General features: G+C 50.1%; 5 protein-coding genes across 5 annotated transcripts; 3 read left to right on the forward strand and 2 right to left on the reverse strand.

Moving 5' to 3' along the window:
* Nucleotides 1–1,102: 1,102 nt before the first annotated feature.
* Nucleotides 1,103–2,901, forward strand: BO82DRAFT_353207 (pyridoxal kinase). The gene is made up of 6 exons (XM_025634905.1): nucleotides 1,103–1,237; nucleotides 1,309–1,319; nucleotides 1,436–1,515; nucleotides 1,575–1,787; nucleotides 1,837–1,954; nucleotides 2,015–2,901. Exons 1-6 carry the CDS (start codon nucleotides 1,184–1,186, stop codon nucleotides 2,658–2,660), a joined length of 1,122 nt encoding a protein of 373 aa, XP_025493107.1. The 5' UTR covers nucleotides 1,103–1,183; the 3' UTR covers nucleotides 2,661–2,901.
* BO82DRAFT_307482 (deoxyuridine 5'-triphosphate nucleotidohydrolase) lies at nucleotides 2,852–3,838 on the reverse strand. Its single transcript, XM_025632287.1, has 3 exons — nucleotides 3,472–3,838; nucleotides 3,191–3,363; nucleotides 2,852–3,097 (listed from the first exon to the last, which is right to left on the reverse strand). The coding sequence occupies exons 1-3, from the start codon at nucleotides 3,830–3,832 to the stop codon at nucleotides 3,011–3,013; spliced, it is 621 nt and encodes a 206-aa protein (XP_025493108.1). The 5' UTR covers nucleotides 3,833–3,838; the 3' UTR covers nucleotides 2,852–3,010.
* Nucleotides 3,839–4,277: 439 nt separating this feature from the next.
* BO82DRAFT_353209 (phosphotransferase family protein) lies at nucleotides 4,278–5,794 on the forward strand. Its single transcript, XM_025634906.1, has 3 exons — nucleotides 4,278–4,503; nucleotides 4,569–4,864; nucleotides 4,957–5,794. Exons 1-3 carry the CDS (start codon nucleotides 4,405–4,407, stop codon nucleotides 5,654–5,656), a joined length of 1,095 nt encoding a protein of 364 aa, XP_025493109.1. The 5' UTR covers nucleotides 4,278–4,404; the 3' UTR covers nucleotides 5,657–5,794.
* A 2,933-nt stretch (nucleotides 5,795–8,727) lies between these two features.
* On the reverse strand, nucleotides 8,728–9,347 carry BO82DRAFT_47774 (uncharacterized protein). Its single transcript, XM_025641234.1, has 2 exons — nucleotides 9,017–9,347; nucleotides 8,728–8,968 (listed from the first exon to the last, which is right to left on the reverse strand). The coding sequence occupies exons 1-2, from the start codon at nucleotides 9,291–9,293 to the stop codon at nucleotides 8,823–8,825; spliced, it is 423 nt and encodes a 140-aa protein (XP_025493110.1). The 5' UTR covers nucleotides 9,294–9,347; the 3' UTR covers nucleotides 8,728–8,822.
* Nucleotides 9,348–14,179: 4,832 nt separating this feature from the next.
* BO82DRAFT_47827 (uncharacterized protein) lies at nucleotides 14,180–16,021 on the forward strand. The gene is made up of 2 exons (XM_025641236.1): nucleotides 14,180–15,506; nucleotides 15,563–16,021. Exons 1-2 carry the CDS (start codon nucleotides 14,293–14,295, stop codon nucleotides 15,762–15,764), a joined length of 1,416 nt encoding a protein of 471 aa, XP_025493111.1. The 5' UTR covers nucleotides 14,180–14,292; the 3' UTR covers nucleotides 15,765–16,021.
* Nucleotides 16,022–16,669: the final 648 nt, after the last annotated feature.

The raw sequence follows: 16,669 nt of genomic DNA on the forward strand, positions 1-16,669 counted from the left end.
TATGAATCAGAGAACTAAGTAAAGAACGTGCGATGGTCATCGAGAAAACATGGTCTTATCCTCTGAGATGGCTGGGCGAGGTTCGAGTATAGAGACGTACTGGGGGGCACGGAGCAAGGAGGAAGTCAGTGGTTTGCCGGGAAGTATGCAGAGAGCGGCAGGGAGGTGATTTCTTTAAACCATTCTGGTGTCCACCCCGGAGTTGAACTGATGCTCTTGGGAGTGAGCACGATGGCAAAAGCACGAAGTGAAAGAGAGACAGGGAAAAAATAAAAGGAAAGGATGGGGATGGGTCAAGTGTAGCCAGGGGTGTGTGTGGACTGTGTGCGTGTGGCTGCCGCGACGAGACGAGACGGCGTGCCTGGCATTGAAGCCACCCATCACCGAGACGGGTTGAAGGGCTTTTGCGGCGTGCAAATGCCGCCTTTCCTGCAGTGAGAGAGTCGGATCCCAAAGAACCAAGAGACAATAGAAGTGTCTGGACCGGTCAAGGGTTATTCTTAGCTGCGGGTCTCATTGGACCGTGCCGAGTCAGTGCGACGGCATGGACTTCGAGGAATGGTCTGACAGAAGATCAAGAGCCGACAACACTACTTTCGAGGATATAGTATCTCCTTTCCAGTTGAAAAGGGGTTATCCATGAACAGAAGTAAACATTCATGAACGTGCACCTCATCTTCATCCTGACTTCTGCTGACTGCATGGCTCTTGGGAAGGACGGGGGGGGGCGAAGTCTGCTTGTCTCGAGTCATCTTCATGTGTGAGGATTTTTCATGACTTCCAATAAAGCACAAGAGAAGGACAGCACAGACCGGGCTGCCAAAAGACGAGTATGTGAATAAGTGGTCATAAGCAATGTCCGTCAGAGCTCGGAGTTCGTTTCCAAGGTTAATGGGAAATGAAGGGGAAAGGGTAGTTGCAGTGTCGACACTAAGATGCAAGGCGGCGAGCAAGATTAGCCGTGGTTGGCACGGGCTACAGGTCGGCCTCAGGAACCAATCGCTGACAACGGCAATGGGGCTCCGCCGCTCGCCTATCGCCCGACCCAGTTCCAAAGAGCGGATCTCTTCCACTACATCCATGATTGATATATCTCCATCATCGAAACTTGAACCCACCATCCCTTCCCCTCCCCCTCCCTCTTACCCCTCTCTTCCTCCACCAGTTCCTCCTTCATTTCATCATGGCCGCTGATCCCTTTGTTCCCGAAACACGGGTTCTCGCGGTAGCTAGCCATGTACGTGACTCTCATCTCTCATCTTTTTTGCACACAGACCCTCAAATAGTCAGCTGACCTAGCCTGACTAGGTCGTCTACGGGTATGTGTCATAATATCGTGGGGAATAACGGATGCTGTCTACCGCATTCATCTCTTCCCCGCATATACAAACGATAACACTATTCACTTCTTCCGACTCAAGGCTAACTGGCACAGATATGTTGGCAATAAAATGGCCAGTGTGGTCATGCAGCTACTGGGTTGTGATGTTGCCGCGTTGAATACAGTGCACTTCAGTCAGTTGTTACGATATTTAGATCGAACCATCCAGGCACAGTATTGACCACCTTACCAGGCAATCACACGGGCTACAGGCAATTCAAGGGGACAAGAGCAACGGCTGAAGAGATTACCGCGCTTTACGAGGGCCTGACCCAAAGCCACCTCACTGACTTCGATGTGATGCTCTCTGGCTACGCCCCCAGCGCTGCCGCAGTGGAGGCTGTCGGGGCTATCGGGATGGATCTTCAGCGCAAAGCAGAGAAAAACCCAGGCTCATTCTTTTGGGGTGAGCTCGCTCATTGATTTACCTTGACGGGTCAACTAATCGTTCGCAGTCCTGGACCCGGTCATGGGCGATCAAGGCCGACTCTACGTTAACAACGATGTCGTCCCTGCATACAAGGAGATGATTCACCACGCAGACTTGATCTTACCGAATCAATTCGAAGCCGAGTGAGACCTTCTCTCTGCCCAGCTCCTTGATCCGAGCAGCCACCTGATGTTCATGGATAGGGTCCTATCCGGAGTCAAAATCACCTCTCTCAGCACTCTCGCAGAAGCCATCACCGCCATTCACGCCACATACAAGGTTCCCCACGTTATCATCACATCCGTCCAGATTTCCAACCTCTCAGATTCATCATCCGCATCGTCCACTACGTCTTTCGCAAACACACTCACCGTGATCGGTTCCACCACTCGCTCTGATGGCTCTCCGCGTCTTTTCCGCGTGGACGTTCCTGCACTCGACTGTTATTTCAGCGGGACTGGGGACATGTTCGCAGCCCTGACGGTGGCTCGGCTCCGTGAGGCCGTCTTTGCCGCTGACCCTGCCCTCCGCACCACCAAATCCTGGGTCTCCCCAGATGACGTCCCCGCCACGGCATTACCATTGGCACGATCCACCGTCAAGGTCCTAGCCAGCATGCACTGTATCCTCGAGAAAACCATGGAAGCGCGTAATGCAGAGCTCCAAGCAGAAGTCGTCTCCAACGGGGACGTGCTTAGTGAAGAAGAAAGGAAGAAACAAGATCACCTGCGCGAGAGCAAAGCCGCAGAGGTGCGAGTAGTGCGACACGTCCAATTCCTGCGCGAGCCGACGGTGGAATTCCCGGCGCAGGAATGGAGCAAAGACGATCTGCCGGCACAATTCCGGTGAAAGCTTTTTCTGTAAATTCAATCATGGGGTCTACATAGATCGAGCATAGATGTTGTTCAGCATGGGCAGGGCTTGGCTTTTGAGGTCTATAGACGATAGACTTTCATTCAAGGACTAGATGGTGAGGAAAGTATGAGGTATAGAACGTGAACTGTATGATGGCAGTGTTTTAAGTTTATATTTATTTGATGAGGTATACGCAATCGACACGGTCTAATCTTTTAATGCAAAAACCCCTCCAAGCGGTTTGCTTCTCTGCTTCTGCCCCAAGTTTTCCAGGCATATATAGAAAGATCTTCTTGATCTTCCAGAATCATCATCATCATATCAATTCATATTAACAATATTTATCAGTTGGTACCAGTGCTGCCGAAACCACCAGCTCCACGAACACTCTCCTCCAACTTCTCCACGACAGTCACTTCAGGCGTATAGATCTGGCACAGAAAAGAAGCGCACGCGTTAGCCAAATTCCTCAAAATACCCTGTCCCTCTCAAGGGTAAAAAGAAAGGCGGTGGGGTTGACTCACCCGCTCCAAAACCAACTGCGCTACACGATCCCCCTTCTTGATCTCGAAGTCCACATCGGAGAAGTTGAACAACAACACCTTGACCTCGCCGCGGTAGTCGGCATCGATGACGCCCGCGCCGGTGTCGATGAAGTGCTTCGAGGCGAGACCACTGCGGGGCGCGATGCGGCCGTCTAGGGGGAAATGTCTGTGTTAGTTCTGTGTTTTCGTAACGAGTTATGGAGAGTGGGGAGTTCTTCTCTGCTCGACTTGAGCTAGATCCGGTGGTGGGTTACACGTACAGGTTCCCTCGGGCACGGCGATGGCGATTCCCGTGTCTACGAGGGCCTTGCCCTTGGAGGGGATGACGGTGTCCTTGGCGCTGTAGAGGTCGTAGCCAGCGGCGAAGGCGGAGCCGCGAGTCGGGGCGCGACCCGAGGGGGTGAGCTTCTGGACGAGGAGGGCGGGGAGAGGGTTAGCGATGGAGCCCATGTTGATGGATGTTTGCTGGGGTTGTTGTTCTGCGGTGGTGGTGTTGGGCTTTGTGCGTTTGGCGAGGGGAGAGGAGGGCGCGGAGGGAGGTTCGTGGGCCGCGGCGGTCGTTGTGTTGTTGGTGGTGGTGGTAGTTTCGGCGGGGGGAGGAGGGGTGGTCTCCTTGGTCATTATCTTGTAGATTGGGTTAGGAGATTGTGGGAATGAGGTTGAGAAGAGATGCGTAAGAGATACTTCGCTTCTTCTATATTTTCTGTGAGGAGGAAGAGGGGAAGGAAGAAGATTTGCGGTGTGTCGAAGCGGACGGTGAAATGCGAGATTATTGAGGAGAGCTTTCATGGTGGGACGCGTCTGGCGGTCAAAACGCGACGAGCGCGTTAAGTGGTTTTGCTGCGTGCATTTGCTCTGGCTGGCTGCTGGGTCAGTTTGCATTGTTTGATTCATATGACTAAGAACAGGGTACTAACTACATTAGTTCCCGCGGCTGTATTTCCCCCCCGCCCCCCCCAAAATGTAGTTAACAGCCGACGCCCCGCAAATTTAGCCCCTATGGAATGCTGTGCTTAGCCTCGGTTGAGCCTGTCGTGTACCTGTGCCTTATTAACCACCTCTGACTGCCCGCCCTTCAACCATGATACATGTTTCTAGCTCACAGCGACCCCTTGTCTCGAACTACAGAGGCATAAAAGTGGCGTGATCATACCGGCTATCGCAATCTCATTATCCATATAACGCGTCGCGCCATGGCTGGAGCCGTGCGCCAACCGATCGATGTTCCCTCCTTGGAACGCTACCTCGATCAGAATGTCCCAGAGATTAAGACACCGGTAGATTTGAAGCAGGTAGCTTATCTCTTGACTAGCATTCAATCTTGGGTCATCAAGCAGATTACTAATTTCGACATCAGTTCGGTTTCGGACAATCAAATCCGACTTACCAGCTCACAACCGCCGACGGCAGCAAGTATGTCTTGCGGAAAAAGCCGCCAGGCAAGCTGCTCTCCAAGACGGCGCACAAAGTCGAGCGTGAATATAAGATTATTCATGCTCTGGAACATACAGATGTGCCTGTGCCCAAGGCATACTGTCTCTGTGAAGATAGCGATGTGATCGGCACGCCTTTCTACATCATGGAGTTCCTCGATGGTCGTCACTTTACTGACCCTGCTATGCCCGGCATCGACCCTGCTGAAAGGACTGCACTGTAGGTGACTGCCTGCCCTGTTGGTTGTCGATTCGGACTCTGCAGGGTTCCTCTCATTTGGCAAAAATGACCCTCAAGCTAAGATGATATAGATGGCAGGATGCGGTTCGGACCCTAGCCAAATTCCACCGAGTCGTTCCCAAGCTGGTTAGTCTGGAACGCTTCGGAAAACCGTCGGGCTACTACGATCGTCAGATCGCCACATTCACCGCAGTATCTCGCGCTCAGGCCCAAGCGGTGGATGTGGAGACCAAGGAACCGGTCGGTGAGCTGCCTCATTTCATGGACATGGTGCGGTTCTTCTCCGATAAGGCCACCCAGCCTCAGGATCGGGGCACGCTCGTGCACGGCGATTATAAGATTGATAATATGATTTTCCATAAATCCGAGCCTCGTGTCATCGGCATCCTGGATTGGGAGATGGCCACGGTGGGGCATCCGCTGTCAGACCTCTGTAATCTGACTAGCCCATACTTCTTGGAAGGAACGGATCATAAGACAGACCAGTTCCAGCCCAACGCGGTCCCTGGCTTGCCCACACGAGCCGACTGCATCCAATGGTACCAAGAGGTATCTGGCTATGACCCTACGCCCGACATCCCATGGGGGGATGCATTCTTCTCATGGCGAAGTTCAGTCATCATGCAGGGTATCAAGGCGCGGTTTGCTCTTCGGCAGGCCAGTAGTGCTCGCGCGGTGGAGTATGCCAGGAACACCAATCCATTTGCGCTGAAGGCGTGGGAGCGAGTCAAACAGGTGCAAGAACAACTGCGGCAACGGGCCAAACTATGAAACCATCAATTGCGGTCGTATGACTGTCTCCGAAATTTGGAGGAAATTATTGAAGGAAGGAATGAAGGAAGGACGAAGAAAGGGTGCATCATCTTAAACCGATATACTGTGGAACTATGTCCCTATGTAATACACAAACTTTAATCCAAATTGGAGAAGTTTCTCAAGTAAGGTGTCTCGCCAAATCAAGGGTTTGATACGTGGACGGAGGACTCGCCGATCTCGTTGAGTTTTGAGACAGAACAACGATTTCACGAAGAGGGATGACCGAACTCGGATGTAAATTGAGTGTGTACGCTTAGAAGAGCATAAACAAAAGAAAACTAACAACGATATCTGTGCGTCAGTCAGACTGCCAGCCCGTGCCAACGAACAGGCATGAGCAGCAGTAGTTTGAAAGTACACGGTCCGAACTTATTTCCTTTTTCTGTCTCAGTTTATTTTCTGCGTATTGGGGAAGAATCATGGAGCCCTCCGAGGTCCGTCGACGGGCTAGTCAATTAGTTGAGTTAGATTAGTCTAACTGTAGGAAGTAGGTATCTAATAGGAAGTAAGCCAGAGAGTGTTAGGTTCCAATTGGAAGCGGATGACGCCGGATTTCCTCGTATATGCGCTTAGCAAGGAACAAACCCGGGGCCAGCACAAGTGTACATCCACACTACGCAGTCTACGCAGCACAGTACATACAGTAGTAAGCCTTGGAATTTCCGAGGAGTCAGCACAATCCGGCACCAACACATTTCTCCCCGGTTGAGGAAATCAATTGGGTGCGGCTCCCCCTTGCCCCCGGCTCCTGGGCTAAGTACCTAGGTACTCTAAGGGGTCTGAGTACGCCCTGTAAGCCTCAGTTTTGGGTCCCGCGCCCTTGCTTCTTCTCAGCCTCAAGGAAGCGTCGGAAATATGTGTGCTGTATGGATATGTTATGCCGTGAAACTACTACTACTACTACTACTACTACTACTACTACCACTACTACTCCTACTCCTACTCCTACTCTTACTACTACTGACTTTTCAGTATTGCAGTAAGGAGGACGTTCTAAAGATGATCGAGTCAATCGTAATCGACACAGCGTTCAGCGCTTTGAAAACTATGTATTGCGTCGCTTGGCAGTGCAGTGTTGCTTCTCGTTCCAGTAGGAGCTACCGCTAACTTACCTCTGCGTACAGGACCTTTGCTCATTCTTTCCTTCTCGCAGCGTGGTCCAAGCTCGGGGAGGACCTCGGCAGGATCACATCCCTAACAGATGTCGGTGGGTAAAGTAAGAAACGGGAGGGCGCAACTTAAATCAACTAGAATATTTGGTCCACAGACCTCACTTTAGTTGCATAATAAGTACGGAGTGCTGTACTTTACCATCCACTTTCCTCCCCGATGTGATTCTCCTAGGGGAAATCACACAACACAGGACATTATAAAGGCAAGGGAAGAGAGACAGAAAAATGTAAGTAGATCTGACATACATACATAATGGGTCGTAGCGTCGCTTGATGGATGGGAACTATCTATCCTTAACTCCGTTTGGAACCAAACCCCTCTCGACTATGCTCCATGTAAGAACTAAGCATGTAAGAGGATAGATAGTTAGCACCTCGAATTCCCACCCACTGCCCCTCGGTCTGAAGACCTGAAGGGCCCCAACTTTCCATCCATAGCGACAAATCAAGTTAATTGGGTCCGGAAACTTGGGACCTCGGACTAACCCATAGACATTCGGTGTTCCGCCCCAGCGACGAGAACCTCAGGCATGAATGAACATGCCCGCCGCGACTTTCGCTTTTTGCTGTTTACGGTGATTATGGACTGTGCTAGAGTACTAGTAGGGAAGGACTACGACAGGATAGGTATCAGCTTCTTCCCGAAGGATTCGGGAAGTCTAAATCTTAGGGCAAGGGAAGGAAGTTGTCCGAATGAAAATCTGGCATACGTACGGAGACAGTAGTATCCAAAGCTGTTTGATTAGGTGATTACTTAACGAGTTTACTCCATGATACCGTGAGTAAACACGGGATCTCATTCCTTTGACTAGCTTGGCTAGGGCTAGTTGGCTAGTTTTTGATAGCCGGATAGTATATTAAATGAGGTTCAACCGAGCCGGAAATAATTTTCTTTTCCTTGGTGGGGGAGGGAAAAGCGAGAGAAAAGAAAAAGGATGGCAATTCGCCCGCCTTGGATCGAACATTCCCCCCAATTCCTATACTTTTCTAGCACACTTCTTGCCGCCTTGGTGTCGATCAGATTGGGTGATGCAGCCGAAAGAACGGGGTGGTTGAGGAGTGAAGTGACACATGGATGATGGTACAGTAAACGGTGGGGCCGCCCTCGGTGTTTAATGTTTGATGCTGCAGTGATGCGGGCAGTTATCAAGATTCATGGAGGAAAGGTATTATTGATTGGAAGTAGGGTAAGTCGAACGCTTATTGTTGCGTGTGGGTGAGTGCGGATATGCGTATGCGAATATTTTGTTTCGGGTTGTGTGCTGCTTACTCTGTACTGTAATAATAATGCTATTAAGCAGGGTAAGTTTAAGGCCCACCCACACACACATAGTAGCCGGGGAATATAAGTACCGTCGACGATCCATCCGCGAATTGGTGAACTGAACCGTCAGTTTGCTTCGGCGCGGGCCGCCTCTAGTCCCTATCCGGTCGCTTCTATCGGATGACATGTCGCATTGCACGACCTTCTTCTCGTCCATGTTGGGCGGATGGTTGTGTGGTTTCTTACCTTTCTCTGGATTCTACCTACCAATACTCTTCTCCTTGCGGCTGGTGGAAGGGGAGTTGGGAGGGGGATGTCCAGGGCCCTTCAATCGGGCTATTTCTTTGCTTCTTCCCTTGTTCTCGACGAAAACAACTTGTTTTTCTCGCGGTTTCCGTCGTGCAGAGTAACCCATCTGGACTGGATCTGTTGCTTCCTCAAAAGTCGTGACTCGACCACAATAGCTTTGACCCAGGGGATTGGCTGTCTAGCTTGACACGATGGAGGGGTTTTTGTTACTCGTAGCTTTGGGGAGGTGGTACTTGGACGTGAGTACTGTAAGTCGATGGTGGTCGAGGCTTCTGACTGGGGCAGCTGGGCAAGATGGTTGTCCAGGGCACTGCACTGGCAGAGGCGGAATGCTGCCGTAAGCACCCCAAGGAACCAATGGTGGCCATCATTCTTTTCATGGGGTGCGGTACTTTTTCTTTCCCCGACGTAGCCTCCTGCTGTGCTGGCAGATGGTCAGTACTGTACATCCATGGAGTACAGTACCTCCATATCGGGGACGGGAAGAACAGGCTAAATCAATCAAATAATCGCCTCCAAGTACTACTTAGTATTAGCTTTCATCACACTTGGAGAACCTTCAGCCCTCACCAAAGAATAATGTCGTCATACAGAGTGGGTTCCTAGAGGTTAGTGTATGTGTGGTGTGTGCTATCTTGCCAACCCTGCAGGTGAGAATGGACCTCCGGCACAGCGATCTGCCTTCTTCAGCTGCTGGTCGCTGAAGTCGGACCCCGCTGGCCAGCAGTACGAGTAGTGCTGTAGCATTAGGCTTTAGCACCCTAGCAGTAGCAGTAGCAGTAGCCGCAACAACAGCCATCATTACTTCCATGGGTTCTTTCTTTGTTGCCCGTTGTGAAACGAGCATCGATCATTTGGTGCACTGACGACGAAGTGGGGAGGGGGAAGGGGGAAGGGAGGGGCGCGAGGAAAGAAGGAAAAGCGCGTGGGGCCGGGACTGGGCTACGACCCGATCATCTGCAGAGTGACAGTTGACAGTCTCACCAGACTCCAGAGTAACCACGCCTCAATTACTCCGGGTCTTAGCCCACGGAAGAGCTTGAGAAGGGAAGGGCAAGAGCAGGGCGGTCGGGTCTGTCTAGTGAGTATTTACAGTATTTACAGTATTTACCCATATTGCAACAATATAACTCAAACATTTTGAATAATCATTTCCTGTACAGCACAGTATACCCTGTCAAGCCCAGGAGACTTCACCACCTGGCACTGCGCTCCAAAGACCTGCCTAATTGGGGATAGAGGATTGGCTGCACATCAGATCAGGATTGGATGCACACAAGGGGAGAGAGGGACCGATAGGCATCAAGCATTTTTCTTGTTCTGCTTTACATATTTGACTCTCTTGGTGTTGCTTTTTTTTTTTTTTCCATCTCCCATCTTCTTATCCCATGCTTATCCGGAATTGAACTCCAGACAGCCAAGCGTAGAATGGATAATCAGGTCTCTCGTTGAGCCGGGAGAGGAAGAATTGTCTTAATAATGTCTTCAGTCCGAAGTTCTTTATTGGTTATAGCTACCTTAACTAACGTCCGTCTCAAGAACCATTCCTACATGGGCTAGTTGAAGGTCGTGGTGTAGATAACCGTTTCCCGCCCAACCCCTCAGAGACCCATTCCGATTCATGGTTCTGGGATTCGACGGGTCGAAACCAATGCCGAAGAGGTCAAGCCTGTAATCACTAACCGTCCAGAATACGAGTGCAGCATTCTAGCAACAATATTGTTGTTCTTGTTGTTATTGTTGCTGTGGGTATTGTAGTTGTTATTGTTGTCGGTGACAGTATTGTTGATGATGCTAATGATGAAATGGCCGTACGATAACTGGAAGAACCGGAATAAACAGGGAGTGGTCGAAGTGGGACACAACAAAGCTGACCAGAACTGACTGACTTTTTGTTCCTGTTCCTTTCTTCCCTTCCCCTCCCATTCCTCTTTGTACTCAGGACCATGTATCCTCAATCCTGCCTGCGGCTACTGGCTAGGTTCGATAAGATGGGGCCTTCGGAATCGGCACAGCTTGTTAGTGCCTATTCGCAACTACTGGGCCTCAATCAATCTATTTACTACCGAGTCAATAGTCAGTCATCTCCGTAAAGAATTCAACAGTCAGACCGCGATTAGTTTAAATTTTTTGTTTTTGGCAATTTATAGTGGTTGAAAGTTGTTACATCATTCTTCTTCTTCGAGACTCATTCGTTCTAAATGCGACCTGTTCGCAAGTGCGGTCGCTGCTGCTGCTGTTTGCTTTTTAATTCCTGGTTCTGATGGATGCTGCCTGCCTCGGGACTCTTTCTCACATAATTGGTTATGAGAACCCCTGTGCATAATGAAGGACTCAATGGGTGAATGAATACCTAAAAAGCTCTCCCGTGCCGTCTGTGTTACCGAGCCAGAAGGATTCTGTCCAGCAAAGCGAAGTGGAGGTTTGGGTACTGACTGAGATTCGTTCCGAGGCGGTCAGCCATCAAACGACTGCACGGGCAGCAGCCTTGTCGCCTGAGGTATGCTACCCAGTACGACTGTTGGCTTAAAATGGATAGACGATCACTCGAAAAATGAAAAAAACGAACAAGTAAATCATGATGCAGCTACGGCTATAGAGACTTGAGACATTGAGAAACGGAAGCAGAAATCTCTGCCGATCGATCGAGAATCCCCTCGATTTGAGACGATCGCCCTGCGTGGAAGAAGTAATCTGAAGGCCACCACCACCACCACCATCCACCTTATCAGCAGTGCTGGCTTCAGCCCAGATGAAAGGTGGCGGCGGCAAGCCAAACGCACTTTTCCCCTCGCCGCCAAGTTCTACGACGGTTCTGTGCAGATGAACAATTCAGCCTCTTCACCTGTGCCCGCGATTGACTGCCAATCATTGACTGCCATTCAGAGAGCCTCATATGGGTGGAGCCTCTTTTCGGTTTAGGCTGACTGGGTCAGCCTCGTGGACGTGGCATTATTCATTCTTCCTTTTTCTTCTTCTTGTTCTTCGGTGCTCGCCTTGGTTAAAGGAGGGGACCTGAAGGAAGGAATGATATTCGAGAGTTGAACATCAATTTTTCTCGCAGATCTCCAATGTGATACACTGCTTTCTTGCGCGTAAGGTTCATTCCGAGTAGGAGTCCACAATACCAGCAGATGTCAATAGTAGGTCCTCCTCTTTCCCGGCGATTGTCAGCTTCTCAGTCGTGGGGAGACTCACCCCACTTACCTCTGTTTGCCTGCTGCAGTGGCGCGTCTGGGAGTCAGCTTTCAGTCACTCTCTCAACGCTTCTTCAGGGCCTCCTCCCTCTTCTCCCCTTTTGTTTTGACGCAGGTGGAGCTTCACTGCGAAATTGGGACAACCCCCGGAAAGGTTGATCATCGTGATTGTGATTCTCATGACTGGCAGTCAAACTTTGTTGCGCGCACCCACACTCACACACACACCATCTTATTAAAGGGGAGTGCCAGATAGAGACAGAAAGGGGAGAGCCAGCCAGCCAGCAGCCCAGCCAGCCCAGCCAGGCAGACAAATAGAAGAGGGTCGGGTCATTGCCAGTCAATAACTCGCAGTTGGGGAGGGGATGCCACAATACGAGAGAAAAAGAAAAGGAAAGAGGACAGACGGGCTAGCTAACTTATCACTCACTAAGATACTTCTAATCGAATTTGGGTCTTCTTCTCATTATGATTGACAGACTATTTCTGTCCACCTTATGATCATAGCTGATTGATGAATGTTGTGATGTTGTGGTGATGGCTTTTGGCAGGACTAGATGCTACTAGTGGACTCCGTACGTAGAAGCCTGGAGCAAGGAACTTGTCCTGTCGTTTGTCTCTTTTGTTGTTTCTCCACCCCGTGTCTTTTTGCCAGGCCGGGCTCGGGCTGGGTGTGGATCGCCTTTCAGTCAGCGGCTTTTCCTACGGTTCCTTCTCCTCAATCCCACCGCGAGTACTGTACCACGGCATGAACGGCCTCGACTTTGGAACTGAGGGAGGTAAGTTAAGGTAGTCAGTCAGGTAGTCTAGTCAGTCAACACTAGACTAACTATCTAACAATTAACTCTCCGTCTCCGTCCCATTATTCCATTCCATCTCATCCCAGCCCTTCCCATCCCATCTTGTCCCATCCTGTCCCTCATCTCCTTACCCCATTCCATTCCATCCACTCACCATAATTTCTCAGCCATCCATCCATTCACCCGTTATTGTGTGGGTTTTCTTCTTCCACTTCTGCTTCTTTACTCCTTCTTCACCTTGTTCCCTTTCTTGCTTCTTTCTCTTCTGCCTCTAACCGGATCCTTCCTTTCGGTTCTGCCGTTTCCCACGCTGCGGTTGCTGCCTTTGTGCTCTTGACCGCTCCGGCCGTACCCTGAACCTTTTTTCGTATTCTATCCTGTTTTATCTTATCCTATTTTATTTTATTTTTCTCTGCTTTTTTTTTTCTTCCCCCCTTTCCTTTTTCATTTTGATTTACCGTATTTCATTTTGTTTTCTCTTTTTATTTTTCCAATTCTCACCTGCCAAGCGCGTCATAATCCCGCTGGCTCGAACTATCAGCTCTATCGGCCACTATTCTATCGTGTCTGGATTACTGCCGGCCACCACTATTCTGACTTAATTACCTTTACCTTTGTGCTTCTTCGCTTTTGTTGATCTTCTACATTCATCTAGTCCTGATTTCATTTCTCTTCTGCTCCTCTTCCTCTTCTAGCTGCTGCCATTGCTTATGATCACTGCAATTACAACCACAATTACAACGGTTACTGCTATCACCACGAGTCCCGCCGTTGCCGTCGCTTACTCCTGGCGCCGTTAGACGATGATTTTCTCCTCATGACCTGATGCTCGCTTACTTGCACCTACTCCTCCTCCTCCTCTTCTTCTTCCACCTTTCATCAGACCAGAGTGACATCGTGACCTCTTCTCATCGTCATCCCCCGCTCTTGCTTTACTGAACCAAAACAACCATCTCTCGGGTTGTGAGACGATTCGGGTTCTTTCCAAAAGTCCACTTCCACGGCTTCTAAACTCTTGTGCGGAAGTTCGTTTGATCTATGCGCCCAGTGCAGCGCAGCTTTCTTATTTCGGAGTGGATTTCGACGTGCGGTTGATTGACTTCCGCTTGAGCCTCATCGCTTGGTTCCTGAGGCTACCCGACTTGGGCTCTGTGACAGCAGCAGGTAAGCAAAATACTTGGCCGTTTTCTCCTCTTTGTCCTTCTCGTCCCACCATCCTCTATCACACAGCCAACAGAGAGAGGAAACCACACAATTCTTATTTCTCCAGAAAAAGAAAATGAGAGAACTCGCTGTCATGTGAATCCAAACATTCCTCCCTTCTATATCACTAGCTTCCACTCTGGCCCCCTTCTCTCTTCTTGCTGCCTTCGTCTCTCAACTGGCTTTGCTCGATCCGCACCCCACATCCATCGCAACGGGTCCAAATGTGGTGTTCTCCCGAAGTGCTACAGATCGGATCTTGAATCATTGGTCCGATCCTCGCATGTTTCTTCTTCAATGACTTGCCGTCTATCTCCATCTCATTCCTCTTTCTTATCCAAACCATGCTCGGTTTCTGGCTCCAAAGGATAGCTACCGTAGATCGCTTGCCTCATCTTTCTTGTCAGATGCATCTTTCGTGTCCTACATGCCATTTTGCTAGGGCCTTACCCGCGCACATACTAATCAGATGACAGTGCATTTAAGCCCCCAACGCGACTCGTCTGCTGTGCTCGCGGGAGAGGTTAAAGACCTGATCCACTGCCTCCAGCGTGAGCTTGCATTGCTTTACGCGACACAAGGCACCAGAATAAATATCGACAGACAATAGGCTAGCGCACCTGATGCGCCTCAAACCACTGCCTTCATGACAGAATCATACGATCCAGATGAAATCCCCGGTTCCCCCGGGCTGAAGGCCACCCAGGTTGATTACTCACTCAAGGATTCGCCTCCACCCTTTGGGGAACCGCCGCCTGAGGGAGACGTTGCTAAACCTCCTGTGGACGACGTGGCACCGTTTTCGGGCAGTTCCCGTAAGCGCCTGCCGGAATCTCCCAAGCCCAGAACAATCGAGGGCAACTCGGTGCTGATCAGACATCTAGAGCCGAATCGACCTGATATAGCCAATTTCGAATATCAACATGGCTTTACTCAGGAGCCGGTAAATGATGAATCTTTTGAAAAGCCTATTAAATTAAGGTCTAAACTGGACAATGCTTTGCTGCCAGAGCCATGCAAACCCACGGAGACAGACAGTTTGAAAGCTGCAGCCACAGCCAAACAAGCGCTCGACCTGGTATCTTTAGATATCAAGGAAGACCCTAGGGAGAATGCCCAGTTCGGATTGACGCCAAAAGAACCCATTCATACCCCGGAGCAGTCGTCTCCTAAGCAGGAGCAACAGCACACGCCTCCCAATATTATCTCATCACTACTATCGGATCCTCCGCCACGACAGGAAAGGAAGCTGTCTGATCCCGACTCCCGCTTGAGTAAACTACTTCTCGTCAACCCTTCGACATCTCCAGGTCAGGTCCTACCAGCGCTTCACTCTTCATCAACCGGGAATTCTGTTGATCATAGCCTCCCTTCCCTCCAAACTGCATTAGCGGCAGTCACGGATGTACCGCCAAATCCCGCCGTGCGCATCAATGGCTCATCTTCGTATACCCTGCCTCCAGTACAAGCTTCCTCTCCAGTCTCAAGGACAGACTCTCTCTGGGACCACCAACGCATGGGGCAGTTTGGACCTCCCCCGCAGGTTCCGCCCAGCCCATATTCACATCTATCTCCTGCGAGCTCGAAGGAAATGTCGACCATGCCGTCTCCTGCTTCACAATCACCGTACTGGAGGATCAAAGAAATACCTTACCTGACCTCACCATATGAGGTGGCTTCCTCCACGGTCAAGAGTCCCGCAACAGGTTATCCGACCCCGACGGATCAGACACCTACAGGGTCCTGTGACCGATCATTCAACCCATCTGCGCAGGTTAATGGGCCTGTACCAGCTGGGACATATAAATGTCGTCATCCTGGGTGCACGGCACCTCCATTCCAGACTCAATATCTACTAAAGTAAGCATCTGTATGACCCCATTCGACTTGAGACCACAAACTCAACGGCTCCACAGTTCTCATGCGAACGTTCATTCCCAAGACCGTCCGCATTTTTGCCCCATAGAAGGCTGTCCTCGTGGACCAGGGGGCAAGGGCTTTAAAAGGAAGAACGAGATGATTCGTCATGGTCTCGTCCACAATTCTCCCGGTTATGTCTGCCCTTTTTGTCCAGACCAACAGCATAAGTACCCTCGACCGGACAATCTTCAACGGTAAGGTCTTTATCTACCAAGAGTCAATGTAATCGCGCAACTCACGCAATCTAAACAGACATGTCCGAGTCCATCATGTCGATAAGAATAAGGATGATCCGGCTCTCAGGCAGGTCCTGGCCCAGAGACCGGAAGGTAGCAACCGCGGTCGGCGCCGCCGCACCAACGCTCAATGAGCGACCTCCTCACGATGGTCGTGAGGAACCCTTTCCCATAAGTGCAGATTAATTGTTCAGATGATATTGCATTAGCGACAGCGCCCGTGTTGATTCAGTCCTCGAGAAGGTGGCTTTCTCGAACATGATCCTGATGTTGATGAGTCATGCTGGAGAATCACGCAGCCACTCTTGCCCACCGCCCGCCACCCGATTCCTCAATTGTCGTGTATACTGCACATGCATCATATGAGCTCGTCCCGTTTTCTTGATACTCTTCTTTCAGTGATACCAGATTTTCTTAGTTACTCTTGACTCTCTACCATCCATTGTTCCGCGCGACTTGTTCCATGCCATTCGTTCTATTTCTTACCTTGCATATACTCCTTAGCCTCTTTTGTTGCTGAATACTTGGGCGAATTATGGTTCTTTTGTACAAGATTTGACCTCATTGGCGTTCTACGGGAAAGCTCGCTGATACCTTTTTGACTCTTTCTTTCCACGATTCCTCTGCTGTTCCCAATATTCCCTTTGCGCCTTCCACAATACCTCCTAGTCTTCGTCGTAAAAATATTCCCACATATACATATAGGAGCTCTGGCGTCGATCAAGGATTCCATAAACGACATCCTTCAATATATTGGATTCTATCTTAGCGAGTAGTATTGCAGAAAAGAAGGTCCAGAAAGGGGGTCCGAAACGTTGTTTGGTCTGGATTTTCTGTATTGCTGTCTCTTTTCTTGAGTCCTGATAC

Source organism: Aspergillus uvarum (assembly GCF_003184745.1).
Source record: "Aspergillus uvarum CBS 121591 unplaced genomic scaffold BO82scaffold_19, whole genome shotgun sequence".
In the NCBI taxonomy this organism is placed as follows: Eukaryota; Fungi; Ascomycota; class Eurotiomycetes; order Eurotiales; family Aspergillaceae; genus Aspergillus; species Aspergillus uvarum.

Excerpts from the sequence above, each read along its gene's own strand:
- BO82DRAFT_353207 (XM_025634905.1), top strand. The coding sequence starts at position 1,184 with ATGGCCGCTGATCCCTTTGTTCCCGAAACACGGGTTCTCGCGGTAGCT. Across the intron at positions 1,788-1,836 it reads CCCAGGCTCATTCTTTTGGG|TCCTGGACCCGGTCATGGGC; the intron begins GTGAGCTCGCTC and ends AATCGTTCGCAG. Across the intron at positions 1,955-2,014 it reads CCGAATCAATTCGAAGCCGA|GGTCCTATCCGGAGTCAAAA; the intron begins GTGAGACCTTCT and ends GTTCATGGATAG.
- BO82DRAFT_307482 (XM_025632287.1), bottom strand. The coding sequence starts at position 3,832 with ATGACCAAGGAGACCACCCCTCCTCCCCCCGCCGAAACTACCACCACC. Across the intron at positions 3,364-3,471 it reads CGCCGTGCCCGAGGGAACCT|ACGGCCGCATCGCGCCCCGC; the intron begins GTACGTGTAACC and ends ATTTCCCCCTAG. Across the intron at positions 3,098-3,190 it reads CGCAGTTGGTTTTGGAGCGG|ATCTATACGCCTGAAGTGAC; the intron begins GTGAGTCAACCC and ends TTTCTGTGCCAG.
- BO82DRAFT_353209 (XM_025634906.1), top strand. The coding sequence starts at position 4,405 with ATGGCTGGAGCCGTGCGCCAACCGATCGATGTTCCCTCCTTGGAACGC. Across the intron at positions 4,504-4,568 it reads CACCGGTAGATTTGAAGCAG|TTCGGTTTCGGACAATCAAA; the intron begins GTAGCTTATCTC and ends TTTCGACATCAG. Across the intron at positions 4,865-4,956 it reads CCTGCTGAAAGGACTGCACT|ATGGCAGGATGCGGTTCGGA; the intron begins GTAGGTGACTGC and ends AAGATGATATAG.
- BO82DRAFT_47774 (XM_025641234.1), bottom strand. The coding sequence starts at position 9,293 with ATGCTCGTTTCACAACGGGCAACAAAGAAAGAACCCATGGAAGTAATG. Across the intron at positions 8,969-9,016 it reads TATGACGACATTATTCTTTG|TACTTGGAGGCGATTATTTG; the intron begins GTGAGGGCTGAA and ends AATACTAAGTAG.
- BO82DRAFT_47827 (XM_025641236.1), top strand. The coding sequence starts at position 14,293 with ATGACAGAATCATACGATCCAGATGAAATCCCCGGTTCCCCCGGGCTG. Across the intron at positions 15,507-15,562 it reads CAGACTCAATATCTACTAAA|TTCTCATGCGAACGTTCATT; the intron begins GTAAGCATCTGT and ends ACGGCTCCACAG.